The following is a 27,209-nucleotide window of genomic DNA, read 5'->3' on the forward strand; positions in this document are numbered from 1 at the left end:
TCCGAGCTCCCTCCAGATGTCGTTTCTCCTAACCCTATCTCTAAGGCTGAGCTCAGCCACCCTACGAAGGAAACCCATTTCAGCCGCTTGCATCCATGTTCTCATTCTTTCGGTCACTACCCAAAGCTCATGACCAAAGGTTAGAGTTGGAACGAAGATCGACTGGTAAATTGAGAGCTTTGACCTCCGGCTCAGCTCCCTCTTGAAACAATGTAACATGTTCCTGTGTAATGTAAATGTTGGGACACCAGTTAAAATTGAGCTCTTGGATAATAATGTGCCAATACATTAATTGTGAAATATCCCCATACAAACAAATGAATAAAAACAATACTTAAAGTTACCATGCCTCCCCAGAAGTCCTGTTGCCTAATTTGTCGTCGATAGCACTATTTCGGAAGATTAAGCTATCCAGGACAGAGCCAGGATATTTAGCCACAATGTTTGTGATCTGCTGATTGGCATCGCATAAGTTATATACTGTATAACTTGCACATTTGGAAAATGCGTTTTTTGTTTCTGTAAATGTGCTTGTGGATTAAGGGTTAGGGTTAGTTTGTGGATGCAAGCAACTGGTCCTATAACTTGACTTGTGTGCTGTAGCAGTGCAATAAGCACCAAGGTTAGGACATGACTAAATTCAGACTACAGTATTTCCATTGAGGAAGCTATTACTGTCTGAAAAGAACCAGATGTCAAGAGTTGTAATGTGGCAAGGAGTTTGACAACTGCTGGAGTGGTAATGCTGATTCACAGGTTTGTTATCATCTCTAATTTCTTCAAGTAACAGTAGTATTGCATGACTGCTTAATCTGTTACACTTGAAGACGATTTGTTCACTAAATTGAAACAGTAATTCTTGTGGAGAAAATCCTCTGTGTGTCTCCTTGGCCTGTGTCTTTGTCTTGCTCGGGTGACTGCTGCCATTTTTGCTGGAATTTTCTGCATTTCAACAAAATACGCCACCCGGATTACAGCTGCTTTTAAGAGGCGGAGTAATATCATATCCCTCGCAGTTTTCATAAATGGGATATGTAATCAGTTTCTATGTGCGCGTCTCCCACTTTTCCTTCAACCCTCCTATGAATGCATGAGTAGTAAAAGCATAACTTGTTATTCTACACTCCTGTGGGAGGGATAATGTGATTTTAGCCATGTGTTGTCTGTTCATACATACCATGCCATGTTTTTAGGCACACGAAGTTAGGCCTAAAAGTGGCGTGAACATATTACTGCATCTGCCTCTCAATCTGTTGTTTCATTTCCAGTCTAATGTCCAATTCTTACATGAAAAATGAAGCTGAAACCAGAAAAGAAAACAAGGGGTCATTTTTCATGCTCCGACTTGATTGACCAGTTCTTGAGATAACAGAACAGAACAGCTTGAAAAATACGACCTGTATTCTTAGAACACATAATGTGTCAATACATTGAAATTAACTTCATACTGTATATTGTAATACAAATCAGTTTATACCTTATAAAACTGTGTTAATGTTTAAGAAAACATTCACCATTTTTCTGCAGCAGTTGGAAACTTTTTGTGTCAGATTTACAATAGATCCCTTTATAAATGCAAAAAAAGCCTGAGAAATGTCTGCGAAGGTTTAAATAACAGAAGGTTTAAAGAGGATAATACTTTAGATTTCATCATAACCTCATAACATATCATAGAGTCAAAGTAGGGATTAGAGAAATAGGGATTGATCTCTTTATGACCATACAGTCTGATTTTAATCCAATCTCTACCCAGCAGTCCACTGGGATGACACCATATGGCTGAATGATTGGACATAAGCAGACTAAGAAAAAGAAAGAAAAAAGGGCAGTTAATCAGTGGGACTGGTGAGGAAATGGGTCAGTGCCAAGTTATTTGGCACTCTTGTGTTTGAGTTTGTATTTTTTCAAATCAACAACACAAACCACGAACTATTTGTCTGTTAGACTTTGGTCACACAGTGGCTATTAAATATGTCTGGATTTAATATCATTTTGTGTGAAATCCAAGTTATTTTTGACTTAATAGTAATAATAGGAAAAGGCGGCAATCCAAGAGTATAGCACACACATACTGTAACTAATGGAAATATCAGCGGGTAATAACATAAGGTGTTGGTATGTTTGCCAGTTTATCTGATGAGTTGCCACATTTGCAGGCAGTCTAAATAGGTTGCTGCCCGCAACTGGATGGTTTCCAATAATAATCCATTTGAAAAGGGTAGTGAGGCGTTGAGAGTACCAGTCTGCAGACCAGCGCTGTGGAGAGGCAGGTAGAGGAAGAGGTGTGCACATTACAATGAACACAGCACCATAACAGGATGAACAACAAACCCCCCTCACCGCTGGGAGCCATGGAGACTGACGTGGAGAGGGATTAGGCAAATTCAACACAAACAAAAACATACTTTGTATACAATGTGTGAGGAATAGCACGTTTTCCTCCCTGCCGTGTTGGTTTGGGTGGCTGGAGTCAGTGATAATGATGTGTTTTATTTTGGGGATGCCTGGCTGGAAGCATGCAAGGGGCCAGACAGGCGGTGACAGGTCCTGTATTCCTGGTGCAGAGCATGTTCATGTGTCGGTCTGATGTGGATGCTAAGTCTAAGAGACAGACACTGTATCTGGGAGGAGAGCTAAACTCTGGCTCGCCTGATATTTGAACATAAATGGGCCACGCTAAATTCAAACAGTCACATGGCAGCGGATGTCACTGCAGTTACTATTGTGTCAGTGCCTGTAAAATCATTTTAAATTCAACGTATAATGCGAATATGACTTTCTAATCATAACACTATGCCTGAAAAACATAACATGGATGTTGGCACGCTGAAAGATAAAAATAAACATTTACTATGTGCGTGTTCCATTCATCTCTTTAGATTGCAAAAATAATCATTTAAAAAGTTCACATTTTCAGGTACAGCTATTTTCCAATTTGTTAATTTGTAAAATCGTGGAGGTCAGGCCTTTAACCAGTTCAAATAAAATATGTTTACACTATCAAACTATCTTATTCCCTTAATGCTGAAAGATTTAGTTTTCATATATTAATCCACAGCCTCCTCTTTGGTTTGATTGGAGGTGAACACATGCAGGGGGCTGTGGATGTCTGACATGGCTGCCGTTAGATGCCCCCTGGTGCATTGGGGGGGGGGGGGGGGGGGGGTCGCTGCTTATATTTGTCAAGGTCAATTAATGAATGCAGGGTAAGGCTGGCAGGATCCCCAAAACGCCCCCAGGGCTCATAAATTATCCAGAAAACACATTAAAAGACAGGATTTGATCTCCTCCAATTAAGATAATTTAGAATTTTTCCCCACCAAATGCCTACATAGCATCCAGTCAGGTGTAGCCTACATCACTCCCTCTCCCTGCCTCCCTGCCTCCCTCCCTCCCTCCCTCCCTCAGCATCCATCCTCCAGCCTGCTACACCACAGCAGTGCCAACAAACCATAGAAGGATGTCCTGCATGGGCTAATTCTCTCTTGCTTATGTTAATGCACAGTTCTCCCTCTCAGAGTGGGACACCTTGATCCGTCTTCCCAGTGATAAAACAAAAGAAAGATTGTTTTTTTTTTAACGCTCCTTCAGAGGCTCAGCTGTGCGCCCCCCTTCTCCCCACCCCTGCACCTTTAAGGCAATGGAGAGGGAGAAAAGCCGCTGCGGAGAAGGAGGCGAGGGTTTATTCCACAGTGCTCTGAGGCACGGCAGGTTATAAGCGCAGGGACCAGTGTGCGCAGTTTGTGTGTGCGGCTGCGGGGGGAAGATGCGTGTGCTTGTTGCTCGCCGGACGGAGAGAGGCGGCGAAGAGAGAATGAGTTTTCAGCGCAGCTAACAATCAACTCCATGCGCTTTTTAATCCTCGAAAAAAAATCCAACTTTTACGCATTTTGTTCTTGTATCTGAGGTGACATGTTTGGCTCTTTTCCGTGCTTAGACTTCTAATTTATTTATTTATTATTTATTGATTCTTTTCTTTAATCCGATTTTGGAGTCTTTTTGTTTTTTTGTTTTTTTGTTTTAATTGTTTAATCGTGGAGTTGGGTGTGCGCATTGGCAGTGTGTCCTATGCGTCTCCAGCCTCTGACTCAGCAGCAGCAGCGGCACAGCTCACCTGGACCGGAGCGCACCGAGCCGAGCTCCCTCATGTTCCACGCAGAGCAGCGCTCCGACACGGGGGGACGGCTGCACTGAGGCCCGGCGCGGTGCGGTGCGGTCAGTCCGTCAAAGGGGAGACGCACAGTTGTGGATCATATACTATCTCCCGCTGTACCAGGAGACAATCAGCAGCAGCAGAAGAAGCTCAAACCTCCTCTTCATCTTCCTCCAAACGTAAAGGATTGAGGGAGAGAGAGAGGGAGAGAAAGAGAGAGAGGGAGAGAAATAGATATTTGCAAGCTCCCTTTTCTTTCATTGCAATTGACTTGTTGAAAAAAATAAAAGGAAGAAATAACAAGAAGAAAGAGTGCGGGGAGAAAAGAAGAAAAAGCATAAGCTTGGATATTGAACGGAGCGGGGCATGTGGATATTGGCTCTTATCTTTTCCCAGTGCATCTTGAATGGTAGGTGATGCATTTGTGCCCGTTAAACTTCAAGTTTATGTTAATTAACCCAGAGGACTGAGTGTACAAATACTATCTGAAATAGTCTGCAAGCATTTCCACACTGAAGGTATGATTCAATTTTTTTCCTGGAGAATTGAGCGGAGGAACAGGCTGTTGCTATGTCCTGACACAGGCAGTGCATGGGCTTTTTGGGGTTGGATACATCCACATGTACATTTATAGGGATTAAGAACGTATAACCACTCATGCATTTTGAAGATTTAAGATGGAGCTTTGCTTAAATATATGTGTATATATACAGGGAGAGAGAGAGAGAGAGAGAGGAGAAATGTAGGTTGAGTGATAGGTGCAGCCTGTACTGCACTAGGAACAAGGCATTTAACGTATTTTTTTAGTTTAGTTTTTGCACAATTAATTTTTAGAGAATTCAAGGCCTGAAATAAAATCTCACAATTATTTAGTTTCTCTCTCAGTTGGTACCAGAAATAATTATTTATTCTCTCTCATCAAACTGCACTGGGCCTCAGTCTAAGTGCATTTGCCTACATCATTTTTAGATGCTAAATATGCAAATTAACAGTTTTCAATCACATTTTCATGTATGTGGCTTATGAGAAAAATTATCTAGTAAATCTTTTAGTAAATAATTTAATTGTAACACATTTGCACGTTTACCTGGTGTATTTGTTTGTTTAAATCTCAAACCTACCTATGAATTGCATTCAAACAGAAGAATTATTTACTTAATGAAACTGAAATATTTTTTTAATTGACATGAAGTTAATTTTTAATTCAGAAATCCTCTCCTTAAGCAAGAGGTATACTGATGAAAAATGTGCTGTATTTACTTGCATGCCATAAGTTTTTTTTTATTTTTTTTAATTAAATATGAAATTAAATAACATTAACATGACTATATTGTATACATTCTGTTAGATCTATGGAGGGTCCTCTGAAAAAAGGATTAAATAGGTTGGCTGTGCTTTTTTCTGGCATTGCACCCGCCATATTAGAAGCACAGACATGGAGTCATTTTGGATTGGAAAAAAAATGAGACAAGCACTATCACCCTTGCCCAAGTGCACATCTTGCAAAAAGCATTTTGTGCACAGTAAAATCCTCAAAAGACAGATTTGATAAGTAGCAATGGTGTTTTGTTTATTTTTTTTATTTTTTTTATTTTTTGGATTGAGGTTGACTGATTTTTTACAGCGAATACAACAAGGGTGTGTAAGGAAGGGGGGGTATGAGGAGGACAAGGGGCTGTGGGTAGGGGGTGGGAGGTGCGCGTGTTGGGGGGCAGAAATCAGCTCGAAAGAAAATTGGGGTATTTAGAAGATCTTTTGAAAGGTACAAGGAGGGAAAAGGGTTAAAAAAATCAAAAGTGGACACAATGTGAACTGAGAGTAGATGGTGATACGTCAAGCAAAGATGACAGGAAAACCATTTTGTGGCCATGCTAAAGGGTTCAATGAAGGCAGTGGTTATTTATAGGAGAGAATGGAGTAAAAGCTGTGACGGCGGTGTAGCAAACATTTTTTTCTGTAATTGAAGCGAGACATTTTGAAGAGACGGAGAGGACGCCGATGTCCATTTCAAATCTCCCTCAGTGCTGTGCTGAAACGTCTGTTTGCTGAGCACGATCTATCGCTTTGCTTGTGAATGGCTTTTTCAGTCTCTTTGGTCCAGGCAACAGCGTTGCAAAATGGCTGCTGCTAGAGACATCTACATGGAAACTTTGAATGGCAGCAACAGCACTTGTAATTGTGGTGAATGCTACATTTGTGCTTGCTGCAGATGCAGTGCCTTTCACATGGACGGACTCGGTTCATTTGACGCTGACCTTTTCCATTGATTCAATGATTTAAATGTTGGTTTTGTGGCAGAAACTAAAATTATCCAGAGTGCAATATGACAATCCTCTCTTTGTATTGTGCTTGTGTCTGTAGCATGCTAAATTGACTGTAAGCAAAATAAAAGGGCCGTGTTGTTGATCTTAGACCAAATTCTTTCTGCTGCATATCTGCTTTCTCCGGAAGACCAGCAAAGATTAGTCGTAATGAAGAGTCTCCATCAGAATGGTTAATTTTGCGCCTCTTCTGGACAGAGAGATGTAGCTTCCTGAAATAAAGGCTTTTAGGGCTCTGGTCCAGTACAGGCTGCTGAGGTTGTCTCTATGGAGACCTGGGTAATGAGTGTTGTTGCAGTGTGGGCTTTGGGCTTGAGCAACACTGTGCTCTGTTCAGGTGACCCTGGCAATGCTTCCTGATAGATTTCACTGTTTCCTGATAATACTGTAGATATGGGAGTAACATTTTATTTCAAGACTGATTTAATTTTTTTTGTCTGTTCATGTTATCTTTTGTCTTTTTATGTAGATATTTGTATTTGCATTGCCTGTTAGTAGATTTAAAACATTACATCTTCTATCCACCTATTTGCACTGCAGCTGTAGTTCGAGTTAGTAGTAGTCATTTATGAATAGTACCTACCAACTCCATTTTGCTCTGAATTGCCGTTTGCCAATTTGAGGACACATTTTCAATCTCATCTACAGTAGATATAAACAATTCACTGCTGCAGAGAGTAAAATATGCTGAAGAGTTCACTTCAGTGATGCTTGAGCTTCTAAAGTGCTCTTGCAAAAGTGTCTATTAAAACCTAAATGGAATACGAACAACATATTCCAGTTATGAAGAGATAAAATTGGGGAAATGGCATAATGTTGTTTTTGCACAGCTATGCCGGGGGGGAAATCTGACACATGCTCAATTGGACACTAATAAGCTGTGTAAATATACAGCAAAGCTCCTCAATTGGCTCTTAGCATCACTGTGCACGGGTATTTTTAGCTTCCAGCTTAGGACAGCGAGGGGCTGCTGGAGAAATGGTACCTCCGCTTATTAAAACACAAGTATTTTCAGTATGGCTTAATTCAGACATCAAACATGATTAATGATTAAGCAGAATTCAGTTTCTCTCAACATTTCTTCCCAGGTCAGAACATCATAGCAACAGACTGAACACAGGAAACTGTCTCAGAGCAGCTTCATGCTGAAAAACGATTTTGGGGGATTAAAGATACAGAACCCGAGCTTCTGAGTACCTGTCATCAGCAGTTAGGCTGTTCATTTTGATCAGGAGTAATCGTGCTCCATATTAACCCCGAGAAGCTCAGAAAGGAGTCCCGGGTTTGTGAGGAAGATGTCAAATGTATGACCACAATTCAGTCATGCTCATCCATGTCATTTTACCAGTTACAGTCGGATCAACTTATTGATTTTAATATCTCTGTAGTTTCCTGACTCATCGAAAGGGTATGTTTCAAGACATGGGTTACACCATCTCCCCAAGAAATGACTACTAATTTATCATCAGTGTAATGAGAAAAGGTTTTTAATGAATGTATCTCCCAAATTGCAGAACATTCGCTCTGAATGAATCTGTAAAAACTTTGGTGGCACGACTTTGTTTTGACCAATAATCACCAGTCAAAACAGCACTGCTTAGAGGTCACATTAAGGCCAGTGGGAAACTAGGCCTGCGCAGGCTACTGTCTTTTGGTATACATCTGTCACTTCACATAGAGCCACGACGGGTTGACAGAGTCACAGCAACACACATCAGCCAACAACAATTGAGTTCAGCTCTTCAGTCGCACATTAATATCAACACAATGTAGGCCAATGGGAATTATTTATTTATATTATTTATTATTTATTCTATGATTATTCTTTATATTATTTTCAACTCGATGTGTTATAATGCTGAGCAGAGCATACTGGTTATAACGTGTACTCTTCACAATATGATGTTTGACAGAGGTGGAATATCCATACATTCATTTAACCCACATTTTGAACGTGTTTTGTTAATTATTAATTAATTATGTCTTTGATTTATGTTTTTAAAAGTTTTAAAACCAGACTTTTCCCTTACAAGACTGGAAACTTTTAGTGTTCTGCTGTTCTCAAAATTTCACATTATATATAATGTTTAATCATTATACTAATGCCGCAAAATATTAGTGACACCATCTCATTCAGTAACATGTTTTCCAGTGTTGGAATTTAGGTCATCACTTAAATTCTTTGCTGACTTCATTTTTTTTTGGTCACTTAAAGAAGCACAGTTCAGGTTCAGGAAGATTTTTTTGTATTATTATTTAGTTTAATTATGGATGAGGCTTAATATCAGAAGGTATTAGTGACATGCTGTTTTCGTGGACTCACTAATCACTCCAGGATTTGTCAGTGCCATCGGGTCAAGATTTTTGTGTCGCTCCACTGTGTGTGCTCACGCCCGAGCTTGGCTGTTCAGACAAGAGTAGACTCAAGCATATGTTAATGGATGCACATTGAACTGTTAAAGGTTTCATTTAACCCAGACCAGAATGCTTAAGGAGATGATAGTGTGTAGTGAGGCAGAAAAAGAGGAGGAAGAGAGGGGGAAGAGGGACACATGGAGTCAGCTCGTGTTATGTGGTATCTAAAGCTCAAAGAATCATATCAAATCAGCCTGGTTTTCCATGCAGAAACAAGGCTATTATAGACATGTTCCCATATATCACACAGTTATACTCTTTGACACTGATGGAGACAACAATCTTCATTGTATATCTAATAGGAAATAGACAAAGCTTTCACTTTATCATTTTGTCCAGTTATAGTTCATAGTTTTGTGTATCAAGTGTCAGACTTAGTAATAGAGGTTGCTATAGCTTTTTATACTTGTACAGCATGGTTAAATAATGTTAAACTGCTGCTTTTGCTGGTGATAATTAGTGATGCAGCAGACATGAGAACAATGTGATGATTAATTAAATGTCAGCAAAATCTGAAGTTGAAATAATAAGGTCAAGGCAAATGGGTTGAAAAACATTGCAGTCATTTGAAAGACTGTTATTACAACATATGGCAGGAGGTTCTCAAGCTTGTGAATGTTTTATAGATGAACATTGTTACAGATGCTTATAAACATCTGGCATTCATACACATCTGCCACCTCACATGGACGTCAGAATCACGGCTTGTTTTGTTACTTATCAGTTGTTACAGTATTTTGATCTAAAACCAGAGAGCTTTGGTTTATTGGTTAATTTGAGTCAATTTAGTTTGAGTGACACAGTTAAGTTTGGTAGATGAGAAAGCTTCTTACTAGAGTCCCTTTGAGATTTTTTTGTGACATGTATTTCCAATTTTTGTTCAAAATGGCTTTACATGAATGTGTAATGGTACAGTAAGACAGTGATATTGGTGAACCAAAGATTTAGGCATCTGTTGACTGGACCAGTGACTTAACAAGACGGCAATTAGTTGTGTTGTTTGTGTCTGTAGGCTTTCATTATAAAATAGGGCAGTAGGTTAATGCTGTGGCCACGCAGGTACAGCGAGACGTAAGCCAAGTGGAGCTCAGGTCATTCTTTAAATGAAGGACCTGACCAGTGCTCTTTGCTCGCTGTCCAGGGTTTCCTACATTAACCTGAAGGATTCTATTGAGAGTTTATGTTATAACACTCGATGTCTTACATGTCAGATAAAGATGTACCACACAGCAGACTATTTTTGATTTAGATAAACTAAAAAAACAGATGGTTACTCGCTATTCTCCATACAAACCCATACAGTGACGATTTGGGGCTGTTTGGCAGGTGTAGCTTAGCTGAGTTGATGCACTGCAGCTGCTCGATAGCAGAGGAACCTGTGATATGTTTGCCTGTTGTGGTTGTGGTCTTACTGAGATCATAAATGCAGTGGTAATAAAAACAAACAAGAAAACAGTTTTATTCTGTTCACATAAGTTAGAACAGAGATGTGCTTAGCTGCTGTTGTCAGGTATGAAAATATGAAGAGGTAGAGCCAGAGGTAAAAAAAAATGTAGGAAGAATGAAGAGACTTTCTCTGGTGTCATCTGCACATTAGGACTAATATTGACATGCAAACAAAAATTACATGGTGACATTCATAAAGTTCAGTGAAACAGGCAAACTTTACTCCAGAGATCTGCATTTGTGTTCATTATTACACTAGAAATTAGTATTGACATTCAAATATTAATCCAATGGTGCAATTTTTTTTATCTTACCAAGTGATTTTAATGTTCATGCTTTTCACAAATGTTGCTATTCAGTGATTTTACTTTGAACATACAGTATCCCCCCCAGTACACGTTTTGCATATGTTAGGTGTGAATATTTAGGCTCATTTGTTGATAAGGTGGCATGAATGTGTTTTTCTAAAGCAAAATACTATAGTTGCACGATGTACAGTATACTACTCTTGGCAGAAGAGGTTGGTTACTGAGGTGATGGAGTTGTTGCCAAACAACCCCCACAGAGACTCTGCCTGGTGGGGTTTCTACATGTCCTTGTTGGATGTAGACACCTGTCTGCATGCACAGAGACATCAGCTTCATATGTGCCAAATTTAATACTGCTTATGTATACAGTATATTCCTGAGAAGAAGAGACTGAGTGAAGTTTGCTGACACAGAGACATCCTCCCCTTTCTTTATTCTTTTATTCTTTATCCTTATCGGAGTACATTTAAATGAGCTCCACACTGTATGTACAGTCAGATGGTGCTGGAGAAATATCTGTGTGAGCATGTGCTACTCCTCTCTCTCTCTCTCTCTCTCTCTCTCTCTCTCTCTCTCTCTCTCTCTCTCATATATATATATATATATATATATATATATATTTATATATATGTGTCTGTGTATATTGTAACAATCAGAATAATGCAGCAATATACAATAAAACATTTGTAGCCCAGTGACATCTCATACTGCTACTACTACTTTTCTGTTTATAATGTGCAGTGTCATATCACTTACAAGACACAGCATTTCGTCCATGTTTGTGAGGCCAGAGTCAAACCAAAATTCTTAGTGAATTCTAAATGTTGTATCCTTGAGACAATTCTGGCAATTCACATAACATTTCCCACACAGTATGTGAATCTAACAACAAAGTAAAGAGCTGTCTTGCACTGCCATGATTAGCACACAGCATTTGGTGTCTGAAATTCTTTAGAGATTGAAAATTCAAGACGCATGCAAAAAGCTTTAGGGGATCAAATAGCACACGTTTCATTTCAGTTCAGTACCTATATAACACGTTATAAATGACTCATGTAGCAACCCACCTATTTATGCTCTTTATTCCCCAGTCATAACAGATTATCCTTGCTGAAGTTAAAGACTATACAGTAGAATGTGATTTGTTACATGCGAAATGTTAATATCCTGCCAGAAAACTCTCAACCTTAAAAATCCCCTCCAATTAATATCAAGTTTTTAACCTTGTTAACGAGGTTAAAACACACGAAAAACCCTTTAACCTTGTCAATAATGATCTTTCAGCCACTGCTAATTACAAGCTAACAAAGAACATAAACAAGTAAAAGATGCTAACAGTTCTGCTACGGCTGCTAGTCGCTGATTTTGGTCACAACAGACTCTTCATGTGAGTCTGCGTCTGACAGAGGCTCAAACTTATGGCAGAGTTTCTATACTTATTTCCTCTGCGCACTGATCTTTCACCAGTCAACCTAGCGCAGGCAGCGGTGGTGGGCGGGGCACAAGGCTTGATCCAGAATTTCTCAATGAGGAAGTAAATGTAGATGTGCTTCTTAGATGTGTTTTTTGTTTTTTTACTTTTTATGTGGTAAAACCATGTTAAACAGAGCAAAGTCTGGAGAGGAACTTTAAGATATGAGTCTACAGCTGCTTTGTTATCTATATTATCTGTCAACATGGCTGGAGCCTGGTAAACTGGGCTATTTACAATATTATTATATATATAATTTAACAAACAACTTCTGGGGAGGTGAGGCACTGACAGTGCAATTAATGAAAGCATAGAACATTTTCAACCAGAAACTCTCAAGTGGTCAAGTCCCTGTGCTACAATATTCAGAACAAATTAGGTAGAGGACATTTCAAACACAGCTTGCTATGTTTGTAATATCTTTCAAACATAGCAACCTAGCGGACAGGATGGTGCTTCATCAGGCTCAATGGAAAGAATGGGAATAAAAATAAATGAATAAAAAAGAATAAAAATAATAATATTTATATCAGTTAATACCAAATCATAAAAACTAAACATAATAATATTAAATCATTTTATTGTTTCAGAAATAAAGTGATGTTGCCATTTTTGTTGTGTTGTAGTGAAGAAAAGCTGAACAGTAAATCATAAAAGTCGTTATCAACCATAAAAAATTTCTTCCCCTGTGGCTGCCGACTGGACGTATTCATTAGGCATAACCAAACCGTGCTGATTAGCATTCAAAATCCTGCTCTGTTCCTGTAGCTCGAAATGTGTAACATTTTCAAACATTCTGGCAAATGTTCCATTAAAGTGTTGCTAGCCCCCAGCTCCATTCCGCTCCACTCTCCACTCTATCAGGCCTTTCCCAGAAGTGATTATGCTAATTGCTGTTTGATCAGATGATTAAATTATAATTTGATTAATCCCGGGCAGTAAACGCTCTGAATACATTGATGTGTATTTTGCTGCCTAGCAGTGTTTGCAGAGCCCCCTTGTCACCAGGCAGGCAGTCTGAAACACACAATCCAGGCATAGGACAGGGAGAGATGTATGTGGGGCTGCACTGGGAAGTGGTTATGAACATAAATGAAATGTTGCTCGCGATGTACTGTAGTCTGGTAATCACCGAAAACATGATGATTAATAAAGGATGACTTTGTCTGTGTGCAGATTGAGTGCAGCTCTAATGCAGATAGCTGCCATTTTCTCAGTCATTGCCTATGTCTGTTACTCTCGGTTGACCGTGTATCCATCAGGGTGATTTATAATCTGCTGTACAGACAGCCTCCTGTAGGACTCAATGAGTAGGTTCTGTATGGTGCGCCCATTATGGGATTCAATGCCACTGTGGTATCACATGGTGTATTTTTAGAATGACTGTTCTGTGATTTTAGTCTTGTTTTGCTTCCTGATTAAAGGTAAATTGAAGAGTTGGATGCACAAAAACTTTAAGATGTGCAGACACACAGATCTGCGTCGACTGGTTCGCTGATTGCATTGTAGCAGTAAGGGAGGATTCTCTCCTGCAGTGGGGTTACTGAAGATGAAATACTCTCGCCTTTGAGGCAAATGGAAGGCTGTTGAAGGGGGGGTAGGAGGGGGTGGAGGAAGAGAGTGTTGGGCAGGAGGGGGTTGATATTTTTCTGCAGCTGAGGATGGCTGTGAGCGGAAAGGCAACGATGTCTAGTCATCTGACCCACAATCCCATTTAACCCCAGGACTTTGATTTGCCCTCCATTGTCAACTGCCAGCTCATTCCGCCTTTTTGTTTCTCTCCTGCAAATGGCTTTCATTTTTACCACCCTCGGTTAATACAAAAATAACATGGCATTTAAACAGAATTCATTCCTGTTGTAAGTTATTAAAGCATCTTTCTTTTATTGTGATAAGTGATTCAGGCAGCACTGTATTCTGTTTATCCATTTTGATGCAAGTAAACCGTTGGGATTTTTTTTGTAATTACTTGCTAATACACTGCATATTAAACACCATGATGAAGTTATAAGAAAACATATTTTACAATTTTCTCTATGAGGCTATAAAGTAAATCAGTGTAAGTAGTCCTGCTTTAGAAGAATATTTTCCATCTTCTGTTTTTGCACTACTGAACGGAGTTAGTCTCCAGCCATCTTCTTTTCAAAGTTCTCTTTCTATAATGATAAAGAGTGTGTTTTAAAATAGCAAATTTTCATCCAAATGGGCCCCTTTATAAACTGATGCAGCATCTCACTGTGGATCACAGGATCATAACCTCAAATGAGGCCTAAGGTTGCATTTTTGTTATGTAAGCACAGTCTTCATATCCCACACACCTGTTATAGTTGAGATGTGTTTGTATATTTGGTAGGCTTAATGGTGCAGACACACAGGTCAGACATGTTGTCTCTTTTCTTTGATGCAAGGAAAATGATCCAAAATCTTCTATCTGACAAAATGGTCACATGGCAGAAATGGACACGTCACCCGTGCGTTAAATGGGCTCTTTCCACTGGAAAACAAGTCAAACCAAACAGCAGCAGACAGGCTGAATGCATCAGTGCTGCCTGAACTTGAGTAAACATTTCCTAGTCATGTTTTTGGCCTGTGGTTTACCACCCATGTTGCATTTCAGCTCTCAGTCATTCATGTCAACATGTTTAGTCACCACATGCCCTCAGTCATATGTCAAAATAAATCAAATTTATTCATTAAAACATATTACATAAATATATATTACAAACTTTCCTCTCAATTTCTTCTCTACGTCACAGAAGAAATAAAGTAAACCTGAATATTCAGGTTGATATGACATGTATGCCGTGCTGTATAGTAGTACAATGCTTTATGAAGATGATCTTCAAGCTGTTAGCCTTCCTCCTTCAGCTAATCTCCCCGTTCATCCTTCCCTGCTGGGTTTAATGTCCTCCCTCTCAGCTCACCTGAGATCCACCTCCTCTCTCTCTGTCTCTCAGCTCAGTCAGAGTCGCACTTGACAGTACAGAAAGCAGAGGTGGGTGGAATTTTACTGAAATAGAAATATTGCCACTCTTTTCCTCTCTAAAAGCATGCACAGTGTTTATTGTGCTGCAATATATTACATGCAAATTTGAGTCAAGTACTGTAGAACTGTTCAGACGAGAAAGTCAATAACTAACAGCTCTAACTTAAAATGAGCGCACTTAAAATATATTCCAGCACTTTGTTGAATGAAGACAAGAACTAAAATTTTATATCACCAAGTCTCGGCACCACCAGGCAAGACTGCACTTTGCTGGTGTTAACTTTCTTGTCATGTGTAAGACAGTTAATTCATCAATGACTGTGAGTGACTGATGCCTTTGGCCTTTCATGAATACAACTTCTAGTTATTTAAAAGGGGAAGTGAACAATGAAAATGCTCAAGTTAAAGGAATACTTGAGCATTTTTGGAAATAAGTGTATTCACCTTCTTTCTGAGAGTCAGGTGAGAATATTGATGTCATTAATGTCACCAAGCAGCTGGTGGGTAGCACAATCTGCTTACAGTACCAGCACCCCTCAAGCTTACTTTAGATAACACAACACATCATATCTAATCTGTTTAAAGTGACAGTTTGGGTTATTTGACGTGGGGTTGTGTGAGGTAGCTATATATAGTCAGTTTATTACCTGCAGTAGATTCAAATCAGCAGGCTCTCAGTTTAAAGAAGCAGCAGGAGCACAGAAGCTGAGTGATGTGCTGCTATGGAAAAAAAACTAGTTTGAGCCACTTTAAAAAATGCCCACAGAAAAAAAACCAATATCAGTTGAAGTGTAGCTTTATTTTATTTTCGCCACTTTATCTTGATGTCAGACAGTCCTTTCCTTTGGAACTACAGTTTGTGAACCATTGAACTACCGTGTTACTACGCAGACAATGACGGGGGATATGTGTCTGACTGTTTCTTCAGTCTTATTGTCACTGTGAAGACACACACAACACGCGTAACACACAGCCTGTCTGGTTGTCCTGTTTTTTGTATGGATTAAAGATATAGCATGTCAATAAGTGAGCTTTAGAAATGTTGGTAGGTGGATTTTGTCTTTATGCTAAGCTAAGCTAAATGCCTGCTGGCTCTAGCTTCACATTTATTGTACAGATATAAAAGTGGTATCAATCTCCTTATCTGACTTGTGGAAAGAAAATAAATGAGCATAGATGTTTTCCACAATGTCAAACTAGTCCTTTAAGATGCAGACTTGTACAAATAATCACTGATAGTTGTTGAGATGATTCTCAAAGCCTCGAGTGTCAATCACATGGTGGCACTAAAAGAAACCAGTAATTTTCATTTTCTTTACCAAAGTTTGTGCCAGTCCTTCTAGCAGATGTTGGGATATTTCAAAGGATAAGTGAATGAATTGATGACAGTGCTAGAGAAAAGGTCAGCAGATCATCAAAGTCAGTAGGAACTCTCTGGGGACCGTGAATGACTGCACAGAATTTCATGACAATCTGTTTCATTGCTGTTGAGATATTTCAGTCTGGACTGACCAACTGACATTGCCAGCCGCAGAGCCAAGCTGCCAGAATGGCTAAAAACCTGCTCAAGGAAACCACAGTGATAATTTACAATTACTTGGTCACTTCAGCCGAGAGTAATTTAAGAACATTTGGATTGCATGGACTAAAAATGTCATTCAGTGTAATGTGTCAGAAGACAGACATACATGGCTACTGTATGTAATGGGTTTTAAATTGGCTTTGTATAAAGCAGTATGTGAGCTAACCTCTGTGCCTCCAGAGCTCTGAAGTAACCAGCATCTACATCAAGCTCTGATTCACACTTTGATATTCATGTGAAATAATATTAGAAGCTGCTACATCGGGTACATGCTGTCATTTCAATGCTGTGTCACTTAGGAAGGGTAATGGAGCATTATGAATGTCTCATATGGTTGTTTTTACCTCTTTCTCTTCTTTCTCTTGATGTGCTTTTGCATATTAGCCTCGGTGCCAGCAGCTAGAGCTTGTTTACTTACTCACAGGATTTTCTCCCCTTTTAGCCATCACTCGCTTTTTTTTCTCTCTCTCTCTCGCTTCCTCTGTCTCAGTTGATTTGGAGTATTTGTCCATTTCCACCTTGGTGATGTAACTGATTAAGGTCTTCAAAGTACCCAGTAGGTGGGAACTCCCTCCTCTCCTGTTGGTGCTCATGTAAATGAGCGTTCATATGCATCAACTAACCCACTCCACAGTGACTCGCCTCTCGCCCTCCAGAGAGTTGACATCAAAGGAGGGTATCATTGGTTTTACATAGCGGCTGTATGGCACTGAGCACACCGCTCAACATTATTCATGAGGGCAAATTGGGAGCCAATGATTTGGGAGAGTGAGGGGACCCTGTTCTCCGATCTGTGCATCTCGGCTCGGCGCAGCACTTCTCTTTACCGCTTATTGTGTAAGCCCCTAGGGCAGGAGAGGATGAGGGGAGAGGTTATGGGGGTTGGGATGGCAGGGGGGGTTGGATGCTTACTCACTGTCATCATGAGGCCATCCTGCCCCCCCTCCTCTATCCCTCCCCCTTTTCCATTCCCCCAGCCCCCGCTCTCCCCTCCCTAGGCGGTCTCTGCAGAGCTCTGCCTTAATTACCTGCATCGCCTGCCATGAGCTGTCAGTGTGGCTCAGTGCTTGTTTGCCCCAGTGGAGCTGCCCTAATGTCTTGATGCCCTGGTGCCCACTGTAGCACCACAGAGATCCCTGACCTGGTGAGGGCCGCACTGTGGCTGAGAGCCAATTGGACTCTGATGTTTAAATACATTAGTGGCCTTGGGCAGGGCAGACATGTTGTGGCTAATAGCTAATTCGGTGTGATAAAATCATAAAAGAAAGGGTGAATATAAGGCTGTTGTTCCAGAAAGCCAAGCAGTCAATGAAATAAAATAAAGCAGCGAGCTTTTGTCATTTGAACAAGAAAACATGAAGCCCCCCCAAGCACATTCAGCCAAGGTTGATTAATGTTGTTTGGTTGAGGTAAACACAGGCTGAGAAAAAAGCCCCTGACACATCAGTGGGCTAATGCACGGGCTAATGCATAGGCCTATTTATGTTGCGTGTTAGTGGGACCGGTATTGATCAGATATTTACTTAAATAAATTGCTTGGGTGATTTGGAAGCAACCACTGATGGGCATTGTCAGAGTGGAGGTTTGTGGGTCTTACTGACGACACATTACATGGAAGATAAAACACTTCTTCGTTTATTCTTGATGTTGAGAATCTTATCAACTGGTGTGTTTTCAAATTTGAAGATACTGTCAATGTACGTCCTAACCAGTGTCTTGATGTCCAGTTTCAACATATTTGAAACATACCTACATATGATATTCTGAACAAGCACCGTCACTGTCTGCGTCGACTCCTCTCTGTCTCTGTCTTGCTTGTCAACCAAGCCCTTATATTTGTGGGCTACCAGACATTAACACTCATCCCCCCACATCCGTGTGACACGCCCTTGTGCACTCTCCTTGACCGAAGCGTGTCTGGTGCCCTTGAGCTCCAAACACAGTAGCAGAGGCTCCACAATAGGAGGATTGCATTAGGAGTCACCTGCAATCCACGGTTAGAGGCTTCAACAGGTCCTGCCACCAATAGGTGCTGACATCTGGGGCTGTACCAAGCATTATTTCACACAGCAAGAAGAAGGGACCCGCTTCACTAACCTAACAGGACCCCCCCTCCTGCCCCTCCTCTGAGCTTTTCAAAGTCAGAAAAACACAGAAGAGATAGAGAGTCCATCTATTATAGATGAGTGAGATTCATAATTGAACAATATCACTTTTTCGTCTTTGTGGTTTTGACTCGTGGAAAACTGATGTCGATTAAGACAGGCTCTGGCACAGGCTGGCATATGGTGCCTGTTAGTGAGAGCACACGTGTGTGTGGGCATGATAGACAGGAGAGTGGGTTGGTCCTCCTTCAGCATAATATTGTATTTGTGATGGCAAAGCCATATCAAGGAAACTGAGATAGAAAAGACTTTAAGGATTCATACAATTGAGAAATAAATTATAAAATGAAAATGCTAAATCTTGTATTATCCAGACTTTCTTTTCCTGTTTGCACTGTGGGATCGGACAGAGAAGAAACTTTAAATGACAGGGGGAAAGAAACAGCCTAATCACAGTTCTCAGGTCTATTCAATAAGCAGTAAAGAAGATTATTCATTTTAAAGTAAAATTCAGAAATCCAGCACTATCAACCGAGACAGAAATCCTATGAGATGTGGACCAAAGTGTTGCAGACCACAGCCTTAATCTGCCAACCAGGTTGACGGCTGACCGACTATTGATAGGGTCCACATAAATCTTTTATCTCCCATTTCAAGATTCAGTCTGCTTTTGTTTTGATCTTACTCCTGTGCCCAGTATTATCAATAGATCCTCAAAAGTGCGCCTTGTCCCTCTACAAAACCAGTGTGTTGCACATCTATGGGATGTGCATTTGTATGTGTTACATCTTACTATTTTATGACAGCTGTTAATGAGATTATTATTTAACCGTGCCGTACACAAACACTTGATGACAGCCAACAGCCACCCACATACTGTCTCCTTTGCTTGCAAGCAAGCATTAGGATAAATTGGGCCAGTTTGTCTTGGGCTATTATTTTGCAACTGAATATTCTAATAAAATCCCCTAAAATACAAATGATGTTTATGTAATTTCTGTTTTATTAGATAACTGGCACAGGGAATAAACAGTAAGGGGTGTCTAGTATCAACCTGATTCAGATGCATCATTTGACGAATGGTTCAAGCAGGGTGAAGTGATAAAGGAGGATTTTTTTTTATCAATACCCTGACCTAACAGTCCCCTTTACACTCTAACCGCGACACAACAGAGTGTTGAATGCTGTTTTCTATGTTTCCTTCAGCACTTTGATTTTAGGCTTCGATGCTTTCAGGTTTTTGAAGGTCCAGCGGATGATAAATACAGATTAGGAGCGTTAGTGGACAGCTGGGTTCAGGGTGATACACAGACTTCCTTTTTGGCTCTCTCCCTGCACATTTTTTTTGCACCTGTATCTCCATGTAAAGGTGGAGCAAGTCTGAATGTGAGAGACAGGGTCAGAGAAGCGTGAAGGAGAGATGAAGGCTAGAGAGGAATACAAACAGCCATAGTAGAGCATGGAAATGAAGAGAAAGAGAAAAGTAAACATTTGAAGAAGGTTGTAGAATACAACTGAGAAGGAGCGTACCTTTGACCTCTCTCATGGCATCCCTCCTATCCTTCTCCCTTTACATTCTCGTTATGTCTCTCTCTGTTAATAGTGGCCTGTGTGTCACTGTCTGAGTGCTTTCCAGCTTTCCCGCCTCCCCACTCAACCCCCACCCTCACTGTTTTCCTTGGCTGTGCTCTGAAAAATAAATGCACTCCCACTGTAACTATCTGAGCTACTGGGATCTGGTGGGGTTTTGTGTCCATCAGGCTTTCTCATCTTAAGAAATCAGCCACCCAGAAATAGGTGGTGGTGGTGGAGGTGGTGGAGGTGTCAATTTTTTATGAGTTGGTGCAAAGCGGATTGAGACAAAAGCAGTTATAAAGCAGCCTCTCGTCTTCGCACAGTCGCCTTTCAGATGCACTCAGACCACAGGCTGCATGATGCTGTTTGTTCTCATTTAGACAGTGTCAGCGACTGCAGCAGCCATCACACTGCCTGCACTGTCCCCAATGGATGCTTACAGTGAAATCTGGCCTCCTCTTATACAACATGATTGCTCCCGAAGTTTTTAGTTAAACACTTAGTACTGTACTGGGGTTGTAAACAAATATAAATTATTTGTTAATGAACAGATAATGTGTGCACAATTTTTCACAAATGTCACTCCACTTCTTCTCAGAGTCGTAATTCAGATTGAAACATGAACATCTGTGCTCCAATCAGCTGAACCTGCTCTTTACAGTGTTGGCAGGATCTCTGATGTCCATCGAGGATGCACGTTAATGAACATGAATAGTAATGAACACATGAAATTAAATTATATAAATATAATTTTTCTTATAACTTCTGAATAAGTGTCAAATTAATCCAGGTGATTGTTGTCTGTAGCGTGAACAGGAACTGTGACGCTTTTATGAGGCTGATTTGACAAAATCTTAACAAAAAACACAAAGGTGTAGTTTAAAGTTCCATGTTCAGATGTTCAGCAGGTTTATCTTATAACGTCTCATCACTTTTCACCAGATTAGTTGTGCAGTGCAGGTTTCAAGTTGGACTGATGTTGCACAGAAACCAGAACAAAAGTTAGGAACTGTCTCAAAAATGACCAAGTTTTGTACCTTCAAATTACATTTTACTGTATTTTTGAATTTAAACTAAAAGAAAAGACCTGTTTGTGGAGAGTCCCATCTGAAGTTCACACATGCCTGCATACCAAACCCAACCCCATATTTAAGTCTGTTTCTAAAACATGTGAAATGTACGTTTGAATTATATATACATGCATATTGTGTTATGTTATATTAGATTATACAGCCTGTGACAGTGGAGATGTAAATCCTTCTCCACTGTCTCTTTCTCAAATCAAATGAAAATCAGCTGTGTTAGTGTGGATAAGTCAGTGCGCTGTAAATGACCTGAAACTACAAGGAATCTAACAGTAACAGAAATGTGTGTGTGCCCCTCTGGTATGTGGGAGATCATCACTCAGATGATGAGAGCCAATATTTCTGTTAAGGAGGCAAATTAGCTAAATTGTGGTGAAATATTTACTCCACTGATAATTCACAGTCACAGTAGCTCCCCGCTAGTCATAACAGATGCTGAGATTTTATGACCATCGTGATGGCAGATTTTCCTACTTGAGAAAACCACTGACAAGCTGTTACTCAGTGTGATTACATGGCCATAAATTAACCCCTGAGAAGTTCTCCATGTATCATTATGGCTAGGGAGCGAATCTGAATTGGTTATTTTGATGCTTTTTGGAATATTTTCTGTAGTAATGCAGCTTATTTTTTGAGGGAATAAGACAAGGTAATAAAAGTAATAAATAATGTGTCTGTCTGAAGGCTAATGATTAGTAAGGACCCATGCTTAATCTTTGAGTCATGTGACGACAGAACATCAACAGTAAAGCCGAAGGTTAGCTGTCTGTATGTCATCAGCGAAACATGACAGAGTGTCACACAAAATACACCCTCATTCGTACCTCAGGAAAACAAGTGCTTGTTTATCTGCAGTTTTTGAGGTCTTCACTGTTGACAGGTTACTCCTACACGGGTAAAATGACACCTCAGTGTTTGACTCTCCATCTAAACTCCCAAACACTCAGTGTGTTTTGAAGGTAATTAATGTTCAGGTTTCAGGCCCAGAACCGGCCCATGTCATGGCTCCTGTGCCTCTTCTTGCCAGCTCTTAGATAAGAAACTACAGTCTTGTAGCTGTCGACAACTACAAGCATTCGCTTTTCAACACCTCCAGGCCTGGCCCTCTGAGTACTGCATGTGTGAAGTGACTGCCGCTAGTAATGTGCGGAAACATGTGTACGCCATGATGTTTGTTTGTCCTAACAGGTTGAACGACCAGTGGGTGGAAGTGGCCGGTGATTTGAGCACGCTCATTAGGAATTTATGGAGCGCTAAAATGTTTGGTCTCTGGGGAGGGGGGATTGGCAGCTGTCGCACAGGCAGGCAGGCTGGCGACAGGAGGGGAGAGCCCACATAAACAGAGAGCACACACTGTAGAGATACAACACAGACCGCTTAGCTTTAAAGGCCCACAGAGTACATCTTCTTCACCCATCTCTTTGTTTGTTACTGTGGAATTACCATTTGCAAATTAGCTTTTTTTTTTAAATTTGGTTTTCCTTGCAGATGTGACTGATTTAAATAGAAAAAACATACATCTACTTGTATATATATATATATATATATATATATATATACTACTATATTTAACAGTCCTCACTTTGTTCATCCAGGACACACACTGCGGGCACACAAAGGTTCAACTCGGCCTCCCATAACTTGTTGTATTTCAGCAGGCATCTAACAAATATCTGCTTTTAAAATGCAATTCCTCCAATATGCCACATTACATTGGGACCTATGGGACCTATTAGAGAAGACACACAAACAGGCAAAACATAAGCAAATAAAAATTCTTTAATAACAACAAGAACATCTTTAATAACTAGCATTTAAAAACAAATTGAGATACAAATCCACCGTAATGAAACATGCTGCAAATAAACAAAACAAACAAATAAAGAAAATACAACCAAATATGGAAATGCACTGACGGTGACTCATCAGAGGGATGGAAAACGAGTGGTTTAAGTTCATTTCAGTTTTAAATTATGACTGCATGATTTAGATAATGTTGGAGCCATATGTACACTTGGTGTCCAGTTTATTAGGTACAGCTAGCTAAAACGAATGCAGTCATGCAGTCTAATACATACAGTATATTTAGCCTACAGTTCAAGAGCACCACAAACTACATCCTTGAGAATGATTACAAAGTTCAATCAACAGCTCTACAAAACAATTGGAAGAAAAACTGAACATGATTATCTTCATTAAATGAGGATTTAGTGCAGTACTGCTGTATTAGGCTGCATTCCTTTTAGTTAAGTGTTCCTAATAAATTGAGTGTATATTTATTGTGTCAAGCCAAATCATGGAGTAAATAATGCCCTGCAGCACAAACCATGATAACAACTCGATTTTGTCCATCAGTTTTTTTTTTGTTTTTTTTTGTTTTGTGCAACTTGCAGCATTTTCTGAACTTGCTTGTGTTTTCTCAGCTTTTTTTGCTGTGCAGCACCATCACACGGGTCAAGATGGTTCCTTCATCTGATTGTGGTTTTGTCTATTTGCATATTTTCCTTAGTCGCGATGTATTAAGTTTGTAGGGCCATCGTAGGTAAGGACAAGTGTTCTACCTAAATTGTGGAGATGAGTGAACAAACTGTAAAATTGAAAACAAGTGGAAACATCAAAAGCATCACCATAACTGTTGCACCTTTGCAGAATGTGTCCTTCTTCAACTTTTACCCACTGTAAACTGCAGCTGTTTTTTATGTTCACCTTTTCCATAGCAGTTAGTTTAGGCATCCTCAGATCTCAGCAATTAAGCTGTTAATTGTTATAGTAGTAGTTATAGTTAGTAGTAGTAGTAGTTATAGTAGTATACTAATGAGACTGATGGAAAACCCCATAACACACAGGTTGTAAAACAGTGTGAATAGAAATAGTTTGTGCAGACAGAATACTGAATAAATGATTGTTTTGCTGTACCACATTGTTGATTCACAATGACGGTGCAGCTCAGCAAACACATGTAGGTCTGGCATTGTAGTGAAAATACAAAGATTTAACAAGCAGCAATAATCTGTTCTGCCATGCATTCTTAACTATTGTTGGATGTACTGATACCTATCAAATGTTGATTAATAAATATATTTATCTAGTTATTTTATTAATAAATGATAGTTAACTGTCCATCAGAAAAGAAGCAAGTTTGGCATCATTCATTTGTTCAGTTTGAAGGTTCTTATTGTCTCCTTTATGAACGCAGAGATAATCGCAGATCTATAGAAATATGCTACAAACAGGCATCTGCAGTTATGCCACACGATGACGTTTGATGATGTTTATTTTCTCCAGCATCTTAAAACTGTAAAATATTTAAGAGGTACTGGATGTATTAAACAAGTCATCCACTCTTGGGATCCAGCCAGTATACATATCCTGGCTTCATGCCAACAGTGTGGGTTGTCCATTACAGCAGAGAGTTGCATTGTCAGTTTTTATCCAGCACACTAACTTACTACAGTGGAAGTGCATCACATTACACTGACTTGCTTCATTAGATAAGATGACGTGGAAACACTCCCCACAGACATGACGAATTGACTGCATCCCAGCTTTTTTTAAATATCCAAATTGTAATTACAGAAACTGATTCTCACTAAGTGTTTGACACCACAGCAGCAGTATAATTGATACTGTAATGATAGATTACTCATTTAGATTCAAGGTGAAACATTTTTCAGGCAATGGAAGCTATTTTAATTTTGATTCTGATGAAAACATAGATGCAAATGAGTTTGTCAAGAGAGAATGGATGGTTGTTTGGCTGTGTGAGAACAACTGAAAAAAACAAACAAACACATAGAAGCTAAAAAAAAAAACCTTGAAAACACCATTGTGATGTTCATCATCCCTCTTCACACAATATGATTCAACCACTTCTATTATACATGTATTGTTTGAGTTCTGGATGATTACTTAAGCTTTTCTTCCACACGTTTACCAGGAAAAAAATTCTATTATTAGAAAATTGATATGACATGACATCAACAACTCAACAAAAACAAAAGGACTGAACAAAAAGGATTGTGTATTTCTGGGTATACGTGTGTATATGTTGTATACTCAGATATGCATGTTTTAGAGGAAGGGTGTGGCTACATGTTCTGTAGACATCCTTGGTCTGGTGCTGCCTGTGATCCCACTCCCACTGCTCATCTCCCAGAGCTTTGCTGCAACGTCTCTTCAAGACAACAAGAGATACACTCCTGCAACCTTCCTCCACTGCAGTGAGCACAGACACAATGGTCAACCAGGGAAAAACACAGATGCAGGACTGGACGTTTTTCTCACAAATAATAGTTATTGTGATACGTGCTGGGGTTTAACAGTGGAAGGGACAGTTTGTCAGTTTAATTATTTAAAAACTTCTGACATACAATGTTCAAATTTTGTATGAAGCAAAAACAAATAACAATTCCTTGTCTAACAGTTGTTTGTAATCTCATTTCTCTCCCGGCAGTTTTCTGTGAAGATCTACGTTCCAGCTTATATTTTGTCAATGCATCTGTGCAAGAGGTAGTGTTTGCCAGCACCACAGGGACATCGGTGCCCTGTCCCGCCGCAGGCGTGCCCCCTGTCTCACTGCGCTGGTACCTGGCCACAGGCGAGGAGATCTATGATGTGCCAGGGATCCGCCATGTGCACCCAAATGGCACCCTTCAGATCTTCCACATCCCCCCTTCCAGCTTCAGCAAACTTATCCACGATAACACCTACTATTGCACAGCGGAGAACCCCTCAGGGAGAATCAGGAGCCAAGATGTCCACATTAAGGCTGGTCAGTTTCTCTGCTCATGAATGTCTGCACTTAACAATCATGGTCCATTATGAGGCGTAGCTTGTCTTAGCTTAGTATTAGCAGTTTTCCATCTTACACAAAATACACCTTTCTGTCCCCTCCTCCCAGTCCTACGAGAGCCCTACACTGTCCGGGTGGAGGACCAGAAAGCCATGAGAGGCAATGTGGCGGTCTTCAAGTGCATTATCCCTGCCTCAGTGGAGGCCTACATCACTGTTGTGTCCTGGGAGAAGGACACAATGTCAATCAACGCTGAAAGTAAGTCATGGCATCTGTTTTTACAACAGTAACATCTGCATAATGTTACAGATAAAAGTTCAAGACGTCTTGGACATTATTTGATAGTTTGATATTTGGCATCAGTATTTAGGTACTGATGAGGATCCACTTTACCACTTTACAGAGTTGTTCTTGTAAGATTCTCATTGATGTCACAGTTACACAGTTACAAGAGATTATAATAATAAACACAGTCTAGAAGATTGATTTGATTTAATTGTGATACATTGAATTAATCTATTCATACCACATATAGATACTGGTATACTTATCACAAACAAATGAGGTCGAGTCAGTGTGTGGCATCTGGTCAGATGTGGATGTGGTTGGAAATCTGCTGAATGGTTTTACTGGTACTAAATGGTCTTCTGTGTTAGGCTTGTTTTTGCCATGATTAAAGTGAAATTAGTAAAAAAGTTGAAAGAGTAAAAATAGAAATGACACACAGCTACATCTTCTTCAGTTTAGGGAAAACATGACCTTATTTTTGAGAAATGCTGTGACATTAACAGAACTGCTGGAGTGAGATACAATTATACTGTGATATGAAAGTTAAAGTTACAATTTTGTTTTGCAAGAATACCATTAGTAAAACCATTGCTGAAGTTTATCTTGGCCAAATGAGAATTACAAGTGTTGTTGGTCATTTGATGAGCGTTGTGACATCAGAGGTGTATGTGGTCTGAGTTAA

The 27,209-nt window shown here is 39.9% G+C and overlaps 1 protein-coding gene across 3 annotated transcripts in view; it reads left to right on the forward strand.

Annotated features, from left to right (window-relative positions):
• Positions 1 to 3,463: 3,463 nt before the first annotated feature.
• dscama (Down syndrome cell adhesion molecule a) overlaps positions 3,464 to 27,209 on the forward strand; it is a 91,163-nt gene continuing 67,417 nt past the window's right edge. For 2 of the 3 annotated variants that reach the window (XM_056397293.1, XM_056397294.1), the window contains exons 1-3: positions 3,465 to 4,562; positions 25,901 to 26,218; positions 26,348 to 26,497. In XM_056397293.1, the coding sequence (XP_056253268.1) occupies positions 4,520 to 4,562; positions 25,901 to 26,218; positions 26,348 to 26,497 (511 nt within the window). In that variant the 5' untranslated portion in view covers positions 3,465 to 4,519. Of the gene's footprint in view, positions 4,563 to 25,900; positions 26,219 to 26,347; positions 26,498 to 27,209 lie in introns of all 3 variants that reach the window. The other variant, XM_056397295.1, reaches the window with a different exon arrangement.

The sequence above is a fragment of the Seriola aureovittata genome, chromosome 15 (assembly GCF_021018895.1).
Source record: "Seriola aureovittata isolate HTS-2021-v1 ecotype China chromosome 15, ASM2101889v1, whole genome shotgun sequence".
Lineage (NCBI taxonomy): Eukaryota > Metazoa > Chordata > Actinopteri > Carangiformes > Carangidae > Seriola > Seriola aureovittata.